Source organism: Lutzomyia longipalpis, chromosome 1 (genome assembly GCF_024334085.1).
Source record: "Lutzomyia longipalpis isolate SR_M1_2022 chromosome 1, ASM2433408v1".
NCBI lineage: Eukaryota > Metazoa > Arthropoda > Insecta > Diptera > Psychodidae > Lutzomyia > Lutzomyia longipalpis.
Genome location: NC_074707.1, coordinates 35,820,808 through 35,841,774, shown reverse-complemented (window position 1 = coordinate 35,841,774; position 20,967 = coordinate 35,820,808). Strand labels below are relative to the sequence as shown.

Here is a 20,967-nt window from a genome sequence, read left to right as displayed (position 1 = left end):
GACATGAATCGTGAAATTCAGTCGAGATTGAGCACATTCCTCAAGACGCTGTATCTGGAGTTGGCGCTTAAGGAGCCCGTGTTGCCAGCATGGGCACAACCAGTCGCCCCTGGGGCTCTCAGTGCAGCACGCCTGGAACCCGAACTACGGCTGCATATGCAGTCTCATGGGACAAATGAAATCATATCTGTGGATCAACTCCTGACACCCATACAGGTAAAATCCATTTCAAACATTCCTCCCTGGAAACTACTCCCATGTAGATTATTTAAACCGCAAATGAAACATGGATAGAATGTTGGCAATAATTTGAAATTAAACCTAAATACCTATGCTTACTTTTTAATTAATCACAATTACGCCTTAATTAAGTATTTACGAGAATTATAATCAAATTTATATTCCATTAAAATTGCTTGAATAATATATCACAATTTTAATAGAACTAATTAAATAAATAAACAGTGAGTTTTTGCAAATTATAGAATTTACCCAAATGCTTAGTTAAATACAAACAAATCAAATTTGTAATGAGCTTTTATTTGCAATTTTGTAACAAATATTCACTTTGTGGATCCAATTACAAAATTAAATAAAACCTATTTGCCAAATAAAATTTAGTTTTGTTGAAATAGTCCTTGAATGCGATATACCTACAAAAAAGCTTTTCTCTAAATTGAAATTTGTTGCAAGTGATGTAATTTTATCGCAGCACTAAAGTTCTAATTATCACAAAGCTTTTTTTTTTAAATTATTTTCAAAATTAAATTTAAAAAAATTCTGGCAAAATTTCGAGTTAAATGGAATATGTTTAAAGCTTTGGTTAATTTATAGCATAGATCTTGATGGAGACGCCTGGTAGTTACCGAGCTTTTTCATATATGATTTAAAATAAAACGAAAACGTTTTAGATTTAATAAACATTTTTTTTTACTAATCAATTTTAATTAAAAAATCTTTTTTTTTTTTATTTAAATTATCTTTGATGTATCCCAACATTTCAGACGAAAGATGGACCATTTTTGGAGGCACCACGGCGGGTACTTGTTGAATGTCCCTCGTGGACAGTTCACAGCACACTAGCTCTGAGAATCCTACATGCTTGGTCCAGGGATCATCCATGGCCACAGCGTGGCACCCCTGTGGCCGTGGCAATATTTGTTCCCCTTGCAGAACTCAAGGGTAGCATTTCCAACTACGTGGCCAAAGAGCTGCTGCCGAAGGGTCCGACGAACCCCTTTGCCGGAGGCTTTGGTGGCTTCAATTCAGCCTGGAATTCACTGTCGAGTCTCAAAGCGAAGCTCCTATTTGTTCTCGATGGGTACGACACCCCACGAGGGTCACCAAAGCGAAAGGGTAAAGCGCTACCTACAGATGTGATAGATCTTCTGGAAGGACGATTGTTTCCCGATGCCAGAATTATAGTTATAAGTGTTGCTACGAATTGCTCAGACCTTCTGCCCATGATGCAGAGGCACGTTACGTACGAAGGCCTAACATGGGGTAGGTCAGCATCACTGCTGGGAGGAGGTCAATGGGGGGCACCCACGAGGCTTCTGGACACAGTACAGCAGTGTACATCGCTCAGAAGTGCCGTCCGAACGACAATTGGATGTCTGGCTATTGCATCCGTTTACGAATCAAATGGAGGTGATTTGCCAACGGAAGAGATTGACGTAGTGGAGTCCGTAATTAATTGTGTTGGCTCAGAGTCATCAGCAAATAATGCTGCTGAACTAGGACGGCTAGCTCTATTTACACTAAAGACACACAGATCATCGGTTACGACATCAGAGATCCGAATGTACTGCTCAAGTCCGGATTCAACGATTTTAGGATGTTTAGAAAAGGCACCGCTCTTTGGGCGAACAGCTAAACGGAAAGGGGAAAGTCACTTCACGACTGTTTGCGCGGGAGTGGCTGAATTTCTAGCAGCTAGCTATCTAGCCTCCCTAGCCAATCGTCCTGGCTTGTTGGCAGCTGAGATAGCAGGATTGTCACTTGGAGATGAAATTGATGCGGAAATGCTGAAAATTCTCACCTTCGCCATGAGTCTATTAGGTAGCAGGGCTCATATCCTCCTGTCTAAGCTCACCCCACTCTGGCTCAGTCCTCAGACTATCTTCTCCCTCGCCATCGCTGGTGGGGATTCGGAAACCAACCTTAATGCCTTATGTGACTTGCTTGGGATCTCCAAATCTCCAGCAGTCTCACCGCTCGAAATGAGGCCCATTTGGGTGCAGATTCGTACCACCCCAACGGAACTTCGAGGCTGGGGAATGGCACTCAAGAGTCCCAGTTGCACACTCCGGAACTTAGAGCTGGCTTACCAGATGGAGAAGCACGCCATTCATGATTCACGCAATGGAATGGATCACTTCCTCGATGCACTCGTATGCAATGATAGCGTCACTACCCTAAGGATATCCTCACTCATTGAAATTGATGCCAAAGAGACTGAAATTGGACATTTGGCCAATTGTGTTGCTAAAGCCTTAACGAAGCCCAAATTGGAATCATTTGAATTGATTCTAACGCTCTTGGAGGAAGATCCGCCGGTTCTGAAGCTCCAGGCTGTTGTCTCAGCTCTCTGTCGTTCGATACCGCGACAGCCAAAGCTGAGTGCTATCCTTCTGGATCTGGGATTGTGCACATCGCAACTCGTCCAACTGTGCAGCGTCCTCGAAAAATGCCCGCAAATTACGAGGGTTTCATTGCCGCATCTTAGATGCGAGAGAGGAGCTGTTGGTGCTTTGGCTGCTCTGCTAACTAATCGACCTATTACATCACTAGCCCTACCGTCCTGCTGGGGTGCAAGGGATGATCCACCGTCATCCAGTGGTGTCAGTATGGGTAAGTTGCAACCATAGAAATCAAAGTAAATCAAAGAGCTAGATTTCTAAGAACAAAGCTTTATTAATTTATTTTAGGCTCTGGTAGTGGTAGCAGCACAGGAACATCTGGACTCATTAAACAATCATCCCTCACTGGTGCTCCTTCTCCACGATCGTATCCTCCCGGTCTCTTCTCTTCACTGCCACGTGGAATTCTACCACCTTCTAGTACTATGGGTCGTTCTGCAACGCTCCCGCGCCAACCAATGGAGCTGCCACCTGATAAACGAAGTTCAGACTCGGTTGTCTCCTCCAAACCGTGGTATCCAACACCTGCCTGCGACGGTGGCCCGCATACATCGGGAACATTGCATGATTTATTCCTAGCAATTAGAGAACCTTTCTCGCGGCTCAATGGACTGGATCTTAGCAAAGCACAACTGTCTCTCGAGGATGCCATGTGCTTAGGAGAGACTGTACGCTTGTCAACTACCCTGCATTCTATCAAGATTGAAGGTGCCTCACGTTTGAGTGAGATCCTTCCATCCGTTTTGGGAGCTAGTGAATCTCCCTGCCTCCAGATGATGAGTATTGGATCCCCTAGGCTTGCTTTGGAAGATGGCGCTATTTCCATGTCAGCTCGTGCTTTGGCAAATTGTTCCACACTAAGACTGCTCAGCATAGAAGGGTGGAGTTTTCGAATAGAGGTTTGTACAATTTTTTCTTAAGGACTTTAATTTCGATTTTTATTATATTCCGTTAATAATTTTACGTAACAGTCTTCTGCTTCTCTGAGTGCTCTGAGAGCTTTCTTATCCTTCACCTCCATTCGAGAGTTGGGTCTCTCAAACTGTCGCCTACACCTGCCTGTATTCAAGAACGACTCCATCCCTGTATCCTCGTATGAATGTCGATCAGTTGTGGTAATTAAAATTTCAGGGGCACAGGTAAGAAATATTACATATAGTCTAAATCAATTAAGAAGGAAAGGTTCTAAAATTAAATTTATCCTCCCCCCTGTTTCTCATAGGTTATCCTAGGAGACCATACAATTCTCCGAGGTCCCCAACTCCTACCCTACATTGGTGGCTTCCCATGTCTCAGAGAGCTTGATTTATCATCTCCAGCCCGATCTGGACTCGGTGGTACAACATCTCCACCCCCCATCATGGATGACAAGTGTGTAATTACATTCTTCCAGACGCTACATCTGCAGTTTAGGTAAGTCCTTATACCTTTTCTCACACTCTATTTGCCAAAAATCATTCCAAGAAGAATCTTAGGAGAGAACACTCCCTCCTACACAATGAAAAAATCAGACCAAGTGGTAAATATCTCTCGCGTGGTATTCTATATCCACCCCCGAAGCTGTATTTAACTCAATATATAGTGCTTTTTTCCCCGTGCAAAATACTCCAATATTAAAGAAATATAATTGAATGCCTCACCCCATGCGTCACGTCGAAAGCATTCTGTGGGTTCTCGTCGCGAAAAGAAGAAAAGCTCATGTAGACATAGCGCAAAACACATAAAAGGGAGATTTCTGCGAAAATTCGCGGGTGGAGATGAAGATTTTCCTTTTTTGGACGTGAATTCAAGCCATCAAAGTTACTTGTAAAAGACAGTCGTGGTGAAATTCGCGTGGAATTTTCCTCGCTTCATCCCAAAATGTCATGCATACGAGGTTGTGCCTTTGCTCTTGCCCTCTTGCGCGTACAATGTGAAAATTCCTGGAAGGCAGCAGAGAAAATCTACTCTTTAATTCAATCACTTTTGTTTTTACCAACTCCTACATTGTGTACAATGTTGTTCGTGTTGCGTCGTCCTACAATCTTAATGGGGGAGGTGGTAGGTTACTCGAGTAAAAGGTGGGAAAGCTATGTTGAAATTCTTTGCCTTTAATATTCTCTTTGCCCTTTAGGGCAGTATGCAAATACAAGAGGGTATTGTGAATAGGAATTTTGGATTTAGATTTTTTATAATAAAGATGAAGAATAATTTAAATTTTAGTGAATTAAAATCTCTAATTAATTTTAAAATACTACACAATGCACAACACCAAGTAGTTTTCCACCCCCTATTATTCCCATATTTACCGCGCCTCGAAACTTTACGTCTATGTTGATGAGGAGAGATATTTAACATCTCTCTCTCGTGCATCCGGTGAATTCATCATTTTCATTAACCGAGAAGAGGGTGCTTGAAGACATGGCAAAATTCCATCAATGCTCTCTTTGCAGTTTGCTAAATACTCTGAAAATGTGCAACTGGATTCTTCATCTCGACGATGCTGCCAAGACACTCAAGACGGTTTCAAAGTCCCTGCGGAACAGCCCGTTGAGCCACATCAAGGTGGATGGAATTTCTGTGTTGGATCGCGTTAAGAAGCACCGGATTGAGCCACAATTTATGCACACTCTCTTCGCGGGGGTGCCACAGCTGAGGTGGATGGGTATCAGCTTATCGGGTATGCGAGAGGATCAGATTGCGGCCATTGGAGCGGGAGTGCTTGACTTGAAGGGGAATGAAATTGACATCAGGTAAGAGCTTTTGGTCAGCAGTATTCACAGAAATTTTTCCTCCTTATCCCTCTCCCTCACTCAGAAGTTTTCCAAAAATATAAATTTCCATAAGGTAGGTATATTGCTGTATAAACAGAAGTTGAAAAGTTTGTCCATACCTATTTGCCAACTTTTCCACATCTCCATTGAGTACCTTTTCCGTGAAAATTCCGAAAATTCTCTTTTTGTGTATTTCAATTTTCAAATTTACATTTTGTATTGAATTTTCATTTGCTTTAATAACGATGAGACTACCTGTTCCATTTAAACTTGTATTGAATATTGAATTATCTCGATTTTTATTTTCAATTAATTGTTATACAATTTTTTTTTTGATGATTTATAATAATCAACATTATGCTTAAGCATAAATCGAATGTAGACCAGTTTATTAAAAAGCTTAGGTTTAATGAATGAAAAATCAATTCTTTTAATATTATATTAATTAGGTTCTAACAGTTCAAAGGCTTTTAAACATAATTTTTCCTTCATTTTCAGTTGAATTTTTATTAAAAAGGAAAGTTCAATTTGAAAGATTAAACAAGGAATTTGTCAATTAAAAAATCATTATCCCTTAATGAATTTATAACAAAATCCCATTAGCCTTCAATGAAATAGGTATTGTTTGCACCAAAGCTAGGTAGATTGGTTTCATTTCTCCATATGAGTTTTCTTCAATGTCCTTCATGAGATTTTGGTACAATTCTAATACGTAGTCAGTGTAAATTTTATGAATATTTATCTCTTCGAAGAGTTGTTTAGCCACGGCCACATTCTCTTCGTTATCCTTTCCATAATTAGCTCTCATGAGTTTCTTCTGCTCTGGAGAAGCTTTTTCCATGAAAGCTACAATTGGCCAACGACACTTTCCAGTCCGAATATCTGTTCCAACCTTTCCTGTTAGCGCAGGATCTCCAAAACAGTCCATATAGTCATTGTCTATGAGGTAGAAATACCCAAGTTGGGATAGAATTGATTTTGCCTTCCTTAGAACTTCAGGATTATCCCGGCCAGCTAGGGTCATCCCCAAGGCTACTGGTAGATAGCTGGCTATGTACACTGAGGCACTATCCATTGCCATTTTGTACAATTTAATTGAAGTGTCGAAAGCATCCTTTGAGTATTTGACACTCATGTATTGGCCAAGGTAGAGCAGAAATGCAGAGTCATGGATAAGCTCATACAGGCGCAGGTAGCAGTCAAGATGACCAAAGTTCTTTAGCAGGAGATAGTACATTCCAGTTTCAAGTAAACATGCGTCATTAATTGCAGACAATCCAACATGATCCAAAGTATACCAACAGGGCCTATTTCGTCTCATTTTCCCGCCATCCATGATATCATCGCTCATAAAGATACAATCGTAGAACTATAAATAGAATGAATTCAGATTAAAAGTAATAATTTTATAGGAAAGCAAGTAATCAAGTCATTGCGTATAACAATTAAAATGAAAGCTTTTATATGGTCTCACCAATTCCATGCACCATCCGAGGTAGTAACAAAGTTTTATATTTTCTGGTGTTTGTTCAGACTTTGGCAGAAGTGTTTTATATGTTTCCACAACTATAACACCTCCGTACCTTTTTCCACCAGGTACTGTGTATTCCAGAATCTATTTATAAATGGGAAATTTATAACTGATTAATGGAAAACTATAAATTTCCAATTTTCTTCAAATACATGAACTTTTTAATTTTTTAAAAATAAGAAAGTTTTTACGGACTTAATATTCAAAAACCATGTAAAAGGAGGAAAAACGACTTACTTCCCTAAAATGCTTTCCCTTTTCAATGTCATCCAAGGTCGCTGCCTTATCTTCCAGTTGTTTGACGATATCTAGAATTGTTCGTATTTTTTAATAAATTTATTAGATTTTTTAAAAAAAATTAATTTACCTGGGAAATATCCCAAGAACTCATTCCTTTTCTCTTTTGAAAACCACATATCTGGCGTTAAGTTCTCGGGTTCCTTTACTTTCCTGAAATAAAACAAAATTGCAATAAAACTTTTTTTAATATTTCAAATTAATCAAAATATTTTTTCGGCCTTGAATTAGGTATAAGGCATTGATCAAGCATAAAACTCTTCATACACACCTTAAATTACTGTTTTGTACTTCTGACGGTAGAACAGGGTATATCTTGGCATCCAAAAAATCAGAAATATAACGAACCGGCATCGTTCTTCTGAATAAACTACTATTCATTGGATGGACAATTCTCGAACTGTCTTTCAGTAAACTTCTTGACAAAGTTCCAAAGCACAATTTATGTAAGGATCCCAACACTTTAGAAGGAAACATTTTTTTCACAAAGAAGAAATTCAAAAATTCTTTTTAAAAGGTTTATTTTCCGTTGAATTAACACTTGACTCTGAAAATTTGTGTCAAGTCTCAGCTCCTTTTATACCTATATGCAGAATGGTATCAATGGCCGATTATCTTCAATTAACTGCAGCAATTCGCGAACACGTGCATGCTATAATATTTATCATCTATATGAGTTGATCGTTACTTTTAAAATTTTAGCAATTTGAGCATGAAAAATATCGAAGTCTTCTTCAAAACAAATTGGGTGGGAACACTTCACGCATTTTACGTGATATCAAGCATATCAGTATCTCAAGAGTTATATAGTTTATCGTATAAATCTTAAACGACTATACAGATTAGATCTATTATTTGAATTTTATTTTTAATTGAAGTAGCGGAAAACTTTTTTTGAGGAAATTCTCACTTAGCAGAAAAATAGTTAAATGCAGAATATAAAGACACAACAACTCTCCACTTTCAATTCTTCATTCGAACTGAACTCAATTTATTGATTCAACACCTACCGCTTCAAAATATTTTCTTTATTGGAGGGTCAGCATAAAGTTTTGGTTGAAGTCCAATTGCTTTCACTTCAAGCCGGCTTTTTGCTGACCCCGGCTTTAATACACATTACTACACAGGACAATAAGTAAGAATATTACTCCATATTTTCTTCTATTAATTCGTAAAAGGAGTTTATTCGGTTTATATAGGACAACTGCTTTTGAACAACTCAGGTCAATTGGAAAAAGAATGCAATAAAATGTCCAAAAATGCAAAGAATGATGTCGTTATTATTTTTATTTTTTTAGGAATAATAAAAAAATTCAGACTCTAACTCTTTAGTGTTCCAAACATTTAATCCAATTGATTCCTAAAACTCTTACTAATCTTTAGAACCTTTTTTGTTAAATTTGTTCAGAAACATTTCCCAACATAATTTATGATGTGAAATATCTGCTACATAAAAAAATATTTTCTAGGCTCAGCGATTCCACCATCGAGAACGCAAGATTAATGACACAAGCAATTGGTTTGGATGGAAAATTTGATATTCGTGTTTCAACATTTGGTACATCAACGGGTATACTGATACATGTGGAGAAGGCTGGTAACAAGAGTTTGTCACGTAAGCGGAAGGATTGAGGCCGACACGGCATTTCGCACGAATTTCCATAATAATTTTCACCTGCAACACATTACAATAGGAATTTACTCTTATAAATATTTGTAACCTCCTCCCCCACACCACACCTTTTGACTTTTCCGTCACCCACCCTCAACCAAACACGAAACGTCTCCTACACCCCACCCGTATTTCTCATAAGAAGAAGTTCATTTGTATAGAGTGGGTTGGGGGTGGAGGAGAGCCACTCTAAAACACTTTATCATAATAGAGCAACAAACTTTGCATAAATTCATTTAATGTAATTAAATTGTCATTTAAATAGTGCGCTAGTCTCATCGAAGCGCGATAGCATAAAAATGCTTGCTCTCTGTATATTCATAATTTTTTTTCCAATAAAGGCGAAAAAATGAGGAGAAATGAGAGAAAAAATTGCTCAATTTTTAATACATAACATGCCTCGTGCACGAAATATATTTTTTTTTATCAACAAGAAAATTGTTGTTGCCAAAAGATAATTAAAAAATTGTCATGAAAAAGAGCGGAGGAAAAAAATAAAAAAAAAATACACTCTAAAATGAAGAAATACCTATAAAATAACTCCTATTATATACAATTTGCATAGTAACTGTTTAAATTAAATTAAATGTTAATGAAAAAAATAGAATTTATATAGTAGAGAATGTAAGTGAAAAATGATGAATTTTACATGAAAAAAAAATTATTGTTACTATAGAAATGGAGTAATTTAAAAAATCAACCATTTGAAAAAAAAATTATTTGATAAAAAAATGGTAATAAGTGTTGAAATTTAGTAGATAGAATATTGAAAAATTTTTCACATAGAGAGAACTTTATTTATCTAAAAGAAAAATAATTTTCATTTCAGTTAAAAGAAGAAAAAAAAATGTTGACTGAATTTTTGTGAAATTAGAGATGAGAAAACGTTAAAAGTAGAATGATATTTTATGAGGCAAAAAAATGGTAGAGAAAAATTTGACGTAGAAAATTTACATATCCCAGAACCAATATGGATTTTAATTTGTTAAAAGTTTGCCGTTTTGTGGGAAGCAAAATATTATTAACTCATTTTCATCTCCTCCAAAAAAAATGTTATTCTCCTTTTTACATCTTTTAATAAATGGCTGTGTGTGTTGGAAAATGAGAAACATTATCGTTTCAATGCTCATCACTTTTATAATAATTTTTGAATGAAGATTTTTAATTTATAAATTGAATTAAAGCGAAAAAGAAGAAAAATATTCACATGTAAGACAATATTTAAGATGATAGAATACAGAAAATCTGTTGCGGTTTATTTAGCGTGTAATAAGAGGAGTAAATTGTAGTAAATTACAATTTATTATTGTATAAAAAATTGATGGAACACCTCAGAAATAAAAATGACTTTTAGTATTGCAGATACAAGAAGAAAAAACTAATATGATATAGAAGGTAGATGGTTAAGGCATTATTGATGCATATATAACGATGTTAATGTATTAAAAAAATGAAATATACAACTATACACCAACTATTATGTTTTTCTTTCTTCTTCAATGCATAAAGCATTAATGAAAAGGTTTTGTCTATGATTTTTAAGAAAGAAACGCAATTTTTACATCATTTCGTGCATTTCGTGCTAGCTGATCTCACAGCAGATAATATGAAATCTCCTTTTAGTTCTTTTTAGAATAGTACTTTTGACTTAGATCTGACGAGGATTCATAGATAAAATCTATCGGATTTTGTCCTTTGCAGGACCTTCATGGATCAATGTATCCAGTTTAAACAAAATCCTTACGTTTCATCTTCAGTGGTTAATTGTGTCTTTGTTTGTACTTTGTCAAATTGTTCTTTTTTAAGACTTTTTTTTAACGAATAAATAACCAGAAGTTATTCTTCATACTTTATTCTTATAAAAAGAATTTTACATCTTCAAGTTTCCTTTAATTTTTAAAAAATTAATTAATAGACCTGAAGACGTCGAAGTTTTCTTGATCGAGGAACAGCAATTTGAAGACATCATTGTAGAAATCAGGATAGTATTCGCAAGCTCTCTGGCAGTCTGGCATCCAGTTAACTTCTAGTAATTTGGGTTGAATCCTCCCTTCGTCCCAGCTCAACATTATATCAGCAGCATAGAGTGCTCTACTCTGTGGACTAGCACCAATTCCACACGGTGGCATTTTATGCGTAGCTCCCATTAGCATTTCCTTCAGCATCTCACAAATTGTCGTCTCCACACCTTCCCATGGGTGCTCAGGGTACTGTTCTGACCACTTTGTCAAGAATTCAGCGCACGGCAAGTGATACAGGCGAGCAGGATCGGCATAATTCATTACTGTGAAATGAGTCTCGTACTCAAAACCATCTGCATTGAGGTGGAAAGGACGATTAGCGAAGCGTAAGTAAAAGTTACGATGGACGAATGCTGAGAGTGGATGAACACTCTTGACTAGAATTACGTAGCGCACATCAAACTTCACCTGTGCCCCTTCGAGATCAGCGCGTTGAAACAGTACAGGATTCTCCACGTACTTTTGGGCAATCTTTGGTCCCGTCGCTGGTAGTCTCATTATGTGTCCAATATCATTAGTTATGTGCATATCAAGGCCACGCGCCAAATTCCAGGGCTTACAAATCCAGTGATTGTTTAGTTGTCTAGCTTCACGATGCTGGAAGTAGCTGGCAAATTGGATGAGTTCTGTGTTTAGATTGTACGTTGTAGGAAGCCACTTGGGGAAGGTTTCCAGTGTTTGGGCATATGAATGTTGAGATGAAACTCGACGACAGACAATACTCAGGAGGTCCTTGACCGTTAAAACATTTTCATATGGAAACTGATTGATGAACTTATTGGGATTCTGCCGGCTGAACTCTGCGTAATCCTTAAAATGACTGCTGAGCCATAAAACGTCCGCTTTATCAGGTGAGTCCACAATTTCAAATGCCTCATCCGTCAGGTATTTATTGACAAAAGAATAGTCAGCATAAACTTTCAGGGGTTGATTAGCATCCACCTCTGGATTCTCTGTGCTCGCCTCTGGAAGAGACTCTTCACGTACCCTCCCAGCTAGGAAATAATCCTTTTCCGGTTCCTTCTGCACGTAGTCTTCTCCCAGAAAATCCGTATGCTTCCATGGTAGTAGTAGGGCATTCCTTCTCATCTCATTATCTGCCCTGTATTGCTCAACGAAATCCCTCGTAACGATTTCATCCTCCTCACAATCAGCCACTGGGAAGAGAATGCCGTAAGTCACCTGCTCCGTGATGTGGAGAAAAGGTACAATGCGAAAATTGGGGGTATCACTGTGCTGAATCCCAGAGCCCAACTCATCCATAACGTACCAAATGGGCATTTGGTTCTCAATGGAAATCCCGGTGGCGTTGACGGAGTACATTGAATTGTACCTCCAGAGTTTCCGCATAATCTTCCTCACGCACTCCTCGGAGCTCTCATTGTCCTCATCCACGCCCATTATTACACACATTCGGCTAAGCAGTCGTGGCACCTCCTCCAGCTGCTTCTTCGCATTATCCATGCGAAATGTCCATGCATGATCCACCAGGAAGATCGAATTCCCATCATTAGCTGCAATGCCTCCTTCTCTGGATACAACCACCGTCCACACTGGATCATTTTCCTGCCTCCCCTCATCTCCATAGTCCAGCAAAAGTAGCGAAAGAGAATCACCAGCATCGAAAATTTGGTTGTGCAGCTTATTGCAGAGGCTGGGCCAGAAATATTGGGGAACACCTGATTGTCTCAGTTGGGGCTCATGCAGATTGAGAAAGTCTTCGTAGTTGCTTCCACCTTCAGTTGTTCCGTTCATTGTTATCAAGGCGTTATCACTTCTTCTTACAAAACAAGCAAAACAATTCTAAAGGAATTTTCCACTCGCTCAGTTGAACAAATTCCACGATAAGTTTCCACACAACAAATTTTTGACAATCATCCATTCCACCACGTGCGTATTTGTGGGAGAAGAAAATGAAAACACGCAGCTGCAAAATATCCACATTTCAATTTAAAAATTTCCGTTAGTATATCATTTTTTAGTGACACCATCAACAATATTTTTTTAGAAAATAAATTTAATCAAGAAAATCCTCATATTATTTTTTTTATAATAGCCTAATGTAAGGAATAACGGGGAAAAGTCGGAAAAGTTTATAGGTCAGATTTTGTTGGCATAAACTAATTATTTTATGTTTTATTCATTAATTTTTTAAAAACTGGAGTACTTTTTTTTTTTCTCCCACCCCTCCCTAAGGTCTTCGGAAAAACTGGAGTACTAAAAATACTAAAAATACTTCTCCATTCCTAAAAAGTCAATCATAACGCGTCCATTTATAAGAGTTGGTATACCACAACGCGGATGGGTCAATCTATGCGTTGTAATTTAATTTGTGAGTAGTATTAGAGTAGGCAAAGTCAATTTTTTGTAAAATTTAGCAATTTGACACATTAAAATGCTTATATCTTACGTTCTATTAGACCTACAGAAATTTCTTAACTAGTTCTGGAAAGGTATTGAAATAAGCTATAATCTGACATATATTTCGAAACATTTAAAGGTCACCTCCAGAACACAAAATGGCGGATTTTTGTTCAACAAAAACAGTTTTTTGCACTTTTCGTCCTGAAGGAATGGTCCTAGAGGTTTCTGATGTTCTAATAAGTTGTAGAGTTTTGCAAAACCTTTAATTTGATACCAAATTGAGCAAAATCGGACAAGTCGTTCAAGAGATATGGCTCTTAGAACTTTTCAAATTCAAGAATTTTTCAAATGGCTATATCTTCTAAACGGCGACATAGATTTTCTTCATTTTTGGACTGATGAAAGATATTAAGTTAGGCTACAACATATCAAAATTTATAAGATTTTCCAAATGGGGATTCGGAGATATTGCCCCTTAAAGTTAGGCAATTTTTGTTTTTGTTTTTAGCGCCTCTTGCGGATGTTTTTGAAACTTGAAATGTTCTAAACAGTTGTAGGGCTTCTCAATACCTTTCATTTAATACCAAGATGGTCAAAATCGGTCAAGCCTTTCACGAGATATATCGAAAAAAAATTTTTGCTTTAGGCCGCCATATTTTCTAAACCGCTTGACCGATTTTGAAGTATGAATTGTTGATGAAGTCTCACTGAGCTCTACAACATACTAAAATTTCAGACCTCTAGCTATAAGGGGACTGGTTGATGGTATTTCAAAATGGCAGACGGCGGCCATCTTGGATTTTGAAAATGCGAAAAAACAAAATTTTACACCCACATTTCTATAGAAAACTTTAAACCTGAAGTCTCTATCTGTTACCGTTCTTGAGATATAAGGCAAAGTTTGGACCACCGGCAGGCCGGCCGGATCAAAAATTTTCCACCACCATTTTCGTAATGTGGGATGTCTAAAACGTGCTCATACCAAGTTTGAGCCCGATCTGAGGTGGTCGGTTTTTCCGACGATTACAATACTTGGTATGCCACGATTGTGGTATACCAACTAATAGAAATCAAGCCAAGTAAAGGTGCAAATGACAAGTCAAAAGTATGTACTTTACAATGCTTTGATAAAAAGAAAAAAAGATAAATATATATAAACTGCAAAGATAAAAATTAAATATAGCATGGATGGAACAGTATAAAGCGAAAGAACGGTAAGTAAAACTTACGGGCTGTGATTCTTTCTTTGTCTGTGAAATGTGAAATTGACGGAAAATTGGGGATAGGCAAATTTTGAGGAAGGCTTTCTCGCGCACCGAATAACAGCCAACGCGAAGAAATTTTGTGAAAAGCCTTAATCGTGGGCGTTGGCTGTGATTCGGTACGCGAGAAAGCCTTCCTCAAAATTTGCCTATCCCCAATTTTCCGTCAATTTCACATTTCACAGACAAAGAAAGAATCACAGCCCGTAAGTTTTACTTACCGTTCTTTCGCTTTATACTGTTCCATCCATGCTATATTTAATTTTTATCTTTGCAGTTTATATATATTTATCTTTGCATTTTTATATGTATATATAATGTATATATCTATGCATTTATATATATTTACTTTACTTTTATATGTGTATATATAAAACCCCCCGCTTCGCGGGGCGTTGGACTTGTGCAACTCAAGATATGACATGTAAACTTTAAAACGCGATATCTCCGGAACGGCTACATAGATTTTCTTCATTTTTGGCATAGTGAAAGATATTATAGTCAACTATAACATATCAAAATATGAAGCAATTCTATAAAGCCGTGCTCGAGATATTCATCGAAAACTCATCGAAAATTTTGTTTTCGATTTTAGCGCCACTTGCGGTCATTTTTTGAACTTGCGATGTTCTGAGCAGTTGTAGGGCTCGTTAATATCTTTCATTTGAGCCCAAGTTGATCAAAATCGGTCGAGCCGTTCTCGAGTTATGGGCGATTTTCGATGAAAAATTGTGGCGGCCATATTGGCTAAACGGCTTGGCCGATTTTCGAAAATGAGGTATCGTTGGAAAGGTCTTGATGGCCCCTACAACATATCAAAATTTCAGATTTTTAGCTATTACAGGGGCTGAGATATAGCGAAAACAAAATTTTGAGGTTATTCAAAATGGCGGACGGGGGGGTGGGGGGTAAAATTTGACGTCATAATCGGATGTCTTCCAGTCGACATTTGAACTTTGCCGTTTACCGCAAGTCTCTATCTATTACCGTTCTCTTGTAATTTAGCAAAAGGTTCCGGACGGACGGCCGGACGGCCGGACGGCCGGCCGGCCGGAACAATTTTTGGCGCATACGTTTTTTGGAATGTAGGGACCCTAATTCGTGGTCATCCCAAGTTTGAGCCCGATCTGACGACTTTGCATTTTGGAGTGTACACAGAAGCTGTGCTTCTTTGAAGAAAGAATCACAGCTAAAATATTGTTTTGACACAAAAATTAATGCTTCAAGAAAAATTAATTGTTGATTGAGCTTTTAATGAAAGTAGATAACGCTTTTAGCAGAGCATATAAATACAAAAAAATGGCACGAGGAAATTCAGTACCGGGTGTTAAGAAGTGAAGAAAGTTGGTGTTTTATAAGAAAAATCATAAGAAAATTGCACAAAATGATTTCCTCCAAAATGTTGGGTTTCTTCCAAATATCAAGTGTTGGAAATTTATCGAAACGATTTTTATATGAAATAAAGCACTCAGCAGGAAGTTTCGGAGGAAATCGATCCTTTAAAACCATGTCCGTTAATTACATCGCAGAATTTTGGGATAAAAGAGAGTACCCAGTGCTGCCATCGGATATCCCACAAAAAACCTTACCCAGGTAAGAGGATTTTTTTTGGTAAAACCGATTTTATAAACGTTTTCATTTCTGAAAAAAAACCTATTTCAAATAAATTTAGAAACTATCTGATAAAACCGAAGGAAGTTACCTCAGATATGTGGTTCTCACAGGAAAAGAGGGATGAATTCATGTCGTACTTCCCAGGTGAATTATTTTATTTTATATATTTTTTTAATTTACCGAAATTAATTGGAATATGCTCTTATCACTGTTCTAGATATCGTTCAACAACTAGAAAGTAAAGCAGCTACAATAGATATGATTGAAGATGGAAAACATATCTCTGAAGTAAGGAATCTTTTTTTATCGAAATAACAAAATGTAAAAATGTATTTAAAAAAAATATTCTACAGGTGTTAAATTACGTGGTTCCAGGTGGAAGAAAATATGCTGGAGTCATCGCTGCTGAAACATACAAAATGCTTCTTCCAAAGTCTGAACAAACACCGGAAAATATCAAACTTGGTTACTACCTTGGATGGTGCGTTGAACTGGTGAGACAATTTCATTGATATTACGTTAATAAAAAGGGTTTTATTAACTTAACAAATTGATACACAGCTTATTGAAAAAATCAACATGGCTGACGACATAATGGATGAGACAGTAGAAAGACGAAACAAAAAAGCCTGGCATCTTTTGGAAAATGTTAAAATGGCCGCAATTAACGATTCGTGCATAATCGAAACGGGGATGTATTACTTACTCCAAAGAAATTTTGGTCATCTCGACTGCTTCATGCGCCTCCTACAGCATGTTAATGATGCTGCTTTTATTGTTTTCATGGGACAGCATATCGACATGAAGTACGCAAAGGACGCCTTCAATACATCCCTTAAAATGTACAGAGAAACTGCGAATAATTGCGCCATATACATAGTCAGCTATTTACCAGTTGTATTGGGAATGACTCTTGCTGGTTACACTGATCGCGAAATTGTCCAGAATGCAAAATCCATACTAACTCAGCTTGGATATTTCTATCTAATTGAAAATGATTATATGGATTGTTTTGGAGATCCTGCACTTACAGGAAAGGTGGGAACAGACATTCAAACTGGTAAGTGTCGTTGGCCGATTGTAGCTTTTATGGAAAAAGCTTCTCCGGAGCAAAAGTACTTAATGAGGGATCACTACGGGAAAGATAATAAAGAAAGCATAGCTCTGGTGAAAAAACTCTTCGAGGATGTAAATATGCATCAATTATTCGCTGACTATTCTGCGGAATTGTACGACACTTTGATGAAGGACATTGAAGAAAATTCCTATGGGGATTTGAGAAAAGTCTACGTAAAACTGGTTGAAACAATGACTTGTTCAACGGAAATTGGAGGACTTTTTCCATAGCATATTTTCATGAAAATCTTTCTGCTATTTTTTTCAAGGATATACTAGGTATAAAAATATAATTTAAAATTATATGTTGAATTTAAAATAAAAAATAAAAAAACGCAAGAAAAACTTAAAAAAATGTTTTCAATTTATTCAGAGCTCAAACAGACTTAGCCAGGTTACTTAAATCTGAATTATCTGAGTTGATAAGGAGTATGGCTAAAATTATAAAAAATATACATAAAATATCCACTTGTATTTAATTGTTTTTTAATCTTGTCTCTCCCATGGATCATAAAGTTATGACTTTTATTTAAGCAAGTGGAAAAACAGCACTTCTAAGGAAATTAATGCTACGTTCAAAGTAATTTGATAAATTGCTTAATATTACAATAAATTGGAATTGAATTGCAATCATTAATGAAAGACAGTACATACATGACTAATGTATTAAGGAGGACTTTGTACTTATTTTGACAAAATGAGGCAAATATAAAGAAAAAATATCCAATGCTTGTTATCAATCTTTAATTACAATTTAATTTTATGTATAATTTTTTATAAGATGTATTAGGTTTTGCGTAGCTCTTAATATAACATCTTATTTCTTTTTTTTTTACAAATTACGGACCTTTCTTGATATAGACTTGATACTTAAAGCGCCTCAATACTTTACCTTTCTTTAAAAAAAAGTAAAAATTAAGTGGATCTTGAGTTTTTTTCCATTCACCTGAAGATGATAACGTTATAGAATTCCTAAATGAAATGAAAGGTATTACATACATAAAATTGCATTTTTGAGTGTACACAGAAGCTGTGCTTCTTTTAAGAAAGAATCACAGCTAAAAAACTCATCAGCAATGACTCTCATTCTTAATCTTGCAATAAACGCATTATAAAGTTATTTTTAACACTATCGATCAACGATATTTGAAAAAAAGATTATTTTGTTATCAATCCTTTTGATTTTATAGCATTCACTTAAAAGCACTCGAAAAATGTATTTGATTGCCAAATCAAACAACTTTACTATTGATTGATAGGTATACATATCTCTCACTCGCAGAACTCTATTTAATTTAACTACTGTGTAAATAAAATGATATATAAAACATATTCTACAAATAAAGATAAACATAATGACACTCCTGTATAATCTCAAATTACAATATAGGTGAATTGATAACATAAACAGATAAATAAAAGAATTTTTTATAAAAAACTTCAGTTTCTTTATTGAATTTATGAGGAAAATAAGTAATTTGTGGTGAAATTAAAAGAAAATTGTAAAAAAAATGATCTTTCCAAAGGTGATTTCTTATCTTCAAATATCGCCTGGAAAATTTCCAAGAAAGTTGTTATACGTTTGTAAAGGACATTCAGCCAGAAGTGTAGATGGAGAGCGAAGCTTTAAAACAATGTCTATTAATTATATCGCAGAATTTTTGGATAAAAACATATATCCAGTGCTACCTTCGAACGTGCAAAATTCTTCAAACATGTACGTTGGAGAATGATTAAATGAGTGAAAAGATATTTCTGAATTCTTAAAAATCTTCTTATATAGTTATCATCTGTGGAAAGCCAATGAAATCACTCCAGATATGTGGTTTTCACAAGAAAAGAGGCAAGAATTTGAATCATATTTTCCCGGTAAATTCCAATTTGATTTTTCTTGTAAAAAAATAAGTTTTTAAGTGAATTACTTTCATTTGTAGATGTTCTTAAACAACTAAAAATCAAGGCAGCAAGTCTCGATGAGATTGAAAATGGAAGGCATATTACAAAGGTACGCTCATTAAATGAATTATAACAAATTAGACTCTTTTGGGCCTAAAAACTAAAAAATCATTAAACCCAAAAAATATTTTTTAAATCTTGAATTATGTACCAAAGGTTCTGGAATACTTTGTTCCTGGTGGAAGGAAGTATGCAGGCGTCGTTACTGCTGAAACGTACAAAATGCTCCTGCCCGAGACTGAGAAAACTCTGGAAAATATTAAATTCGGCTACTACCTCGGATGGTGCGTGGAATTGGTGAGACAATCTCTCTTGAAAGATTTTCAACTTCAAGTGTTACAAAGAATCTCTTAATTATTTCAATAGTATTGTGACAGTATCTTCATGAATGATGATATAATCGACGGAGCAAAGACAAGAAGAAATAAAATTTGCTGGCACCGCCTAAAGGATGTTCAATTAAATGCAATCAATGATGCCCATCTAATAGAGACAGGGATGTACTACCTTCTAAGGAAGAATTTTGGATATCTCGACTGCTACGGGCGGATTTTGGAATTATTCAACGACACTTCCTTCATTTACCGATTAGGACAACAGATTGAAATAAAATACTCAAAGGATGCCTTCAATACATCCCTTAAATTGTTCCGAAGTGCACTGAATAGTGCTTCAGTCTATATGGCAAGTTACATGCCAGTTGTACTAGGAATGACTCTTGCTGGATACACTGATCCTGAAATTGTCATAAAAGCTCGAACAATCCTAACACAGCTTGGATATTTCTATCTCATTGAGAATGACTATATGGACTGTTTCGGAGATCCTGCACTTACAGGAAAAGTGGGAAGAGACATTCAAACCGGAAGATGTCGTTGGCCAATTGTAGCTTTCATGGAAAAAGCTTCTCCGGAGCAGAAGAAACTCATGAGAGCCAATTATGGAAAGGATAACGAAGAGAATGTGGCTGTGGTTAAACAACTCTTCGAAGAGATAAATATTCATAAAATTTACTCTGAATATGTATTTGAATTATACCAAAAACTCATGAAGGATATTGAAGAAAATTCTTATGGGGATCTAAAAAATGTTTACTTAAAATTAGTTGAAACAATGACTTGTTCAACAAAAGTCGGTGGATTATTTCCATGAAAGAATACCTTCAATATGTAATAATCTATTCTGCTGGAAATAATTACAAAAAACAATAAAAATTAATAAAGATATCATAGATTCAACATTTAATTGCATAAACTGTAAAATTCACGCAAATGATTAGATAAAGCTCAACCAAATAACGATTTTCGGCGATATTGCTATGTGGCTTTGACGGTAAAGCTTAAAAGTACTCCCGTATATAATTTAATTGATATGCAGTTTAATCAATTACTGGCGCTCACGACAATACTTAGTGTTTCGATGTTTATCATTAATACTATCTATAAAAGAAAATGTACTTTATGTATAATTCCTTGTTGACGAAGTAATAAATATTCTAAGACAGACCAGCTTTTAGACTACTTTCTTTAGTAACAAAATAGACAAAATATATGAGCTATATGAGATTCATTATAAATAATACAATATACATCTTACAACGAAGAAAGCTCGTTTGTAGAAAGCTCACACGAAGACTAGAACGAAGCACCCGAGATGTTTTTTTGCCAAACGCTAAATCGGTGAACTCATTAACATTTCACAGCATATGTTATCAGCTTCCGGGCGAGCTCTCGCAATTC

The 20,967-nt window shown here is 36.2% G+C and overlaps 4 protein-coding genes across 4 annotated transcripts in view; 2 read left to right on the top strand and 2 right to left on the bottom strand.

The window, feature by feature from the left end:
- Window positions 1-10,369, top strand: part of LOC129787026 (uncharacterized) — a 59,384-nt gene extending 49,015 nt beyond the window's left edge. Inside the window, exons 6-12 of the mRNA XM_055822311.1 lie at window positions 22-216; window positions 1,005-2,853; window positions 2,931-3,541; window positions 3,614-3,781; window positions 3,865-4,055; window positions 5,075-5,374; window positions 8,693-10,369. Of these exons, the coding sequence (XP_055678286.1) occupies window positions 22-216; window positions 1,005-2,853; window positions 2,931-3,541; window positions 3,614-3,781; window positions 3,865-4,055; window positions 5,075-5,374; window positions 8,693-8,855 (3,477 nt within the window). The 3' untranslated portion in view covers window positions 8,856-10,369. The remainder of the gene's footprint in view (window positions 1-21; window positions 217-1,004; window positions 2,854-2,930; window positions 3,542-3,613; window positions 3,782-3,864; window positions 4,056-5,074; window positions 5,375-8,692) is intronic.
- On the bottom strand, window positions 5,678-8,205 carry LOC129787028 (farnesyl pyrophosphate synthase-like). Its single transcript, XM_055822313.1, has 5 exons — window positions 7,495-8,205; window positions 7,294-7,376; window positions 7,164-7,234; window positions 6,870-7,010; window positions 5,678-6,764 (listed from the first exon to the last, which is right to left on the bottom strand). The coding sequence occupies exons 1-5, from the start codon at window positions 7,698-7,700 to the stop codon at window positions 5,979-5,981; spliced, it is 1,287 nt and encodes a 428-aa protein (XP_055678288.1). The 5' UTR covers window positions 7,701-8,205; the 3' UTR covers window positions 5,678-5,978.
- A 362-nt stretch (window positions 10,370-10,731) lies between the features above and the next one.
- On the bottom strand, window positions 10,732-12,806 carry LOC129787025 (tubulin--tyrosine ligase-like protein 12). The gene has a single exon (XM_055822310.1). The coding sequence runs from the start codon at window positions 12,669-12,671 to the stop codon at window positions 10,800-10,802; it is 1,872 nt and encodes a 623-aa protein (XP_055678285.1). The 5' UTR covers window positions 12,672-12,806; the 3' UTR covers window positions 10,732-10,799.
- A 3,058-nt stretch (window positions 12,807-15,864) lies between these two features.
- Window positions 15,865-17,627, top strand: LOC129787024 (farnesyl pyrophosphate synthase-like). The gene is made up of 5 exons (XM_055822309.1): window positions 15,865-16,135; window positions 16,215-16,300; window positions 16,374-16,444; window positions 16,510-16,650; window positions 16,718-17,627. The coding sequence occupies exons 1-5, from the start codon at window positions 15,927-15,929 to the stop codon at window positions 17,501-17,503; spliced, it is 1,293 nt and encodes a 430-aa protein (XP_055678284.1). The 5' UTR covers window positions 15,865-15,926; the 3' UTR covers window positions 17,504-17,627.
- The last annotated feature ends 3,340 nt before the right edge of the window (window positions 17,628-20,967 follow it).

What these genes read in the sequence shown, in the direction of transcription:
- LOC129787028 (XM_055822313.1), bottom strand. Translation starts at nt 7,700, where the DNA reads ATGTTTCCTTCTAAAGTGTTGGGATCCTTACATAAATTGTGCTTTGGA. An exon ending in GTTCTTGGGATATTTCCCAG is followed by an intron (nt 7,235 to 7,293) that starts GTAAATTAATTT and finishes GAACAATTCTAG; the next exon opens with ATATCGTCAAACAACTGGAA. An exon ending in AGGGAAAGCATTTTAGGGAA is followed by an intron (nt 7,011 to 7,163) that starts GTAAGTCGTTTT and finishes ATTTATAAATAG; the next exon opens with ATTCTGGAATACACAGTACC.
- LOC129787025 (XM_055822310.1), bottom strand. Translation starts at nt 12,671, where the DNA reads ATGAACGGAACAACTGAAGGTGGAAGCAACTACGAAGACTTTCTCAAT.
- LOC129787024 (XM_055822309.1), top strand. Translation starts at nt 15,927, where the DNA reads ATGATTTCCTCCAAAATGTTGGGTTTCTTCCAAATATCAAGTGTTGGA. An exon ending in CCACAAAAAACCTTACCCAG is followed by an intron (nt 16,136 to 16,214) that starts GTAAGAGGATTT and finishes AAATAAATTTAG; the next exon opens with AAACTATCTGATAAAACCGA. An exon ending in ATGGAAAACATATCTCTGAA is followed by an intron (nt 16,445 to 16,509) that starts GTAAGGAATCTT and finishes AATATTCTACAG; the next exon opens with GTGTTAAATTACGTGGTTCC.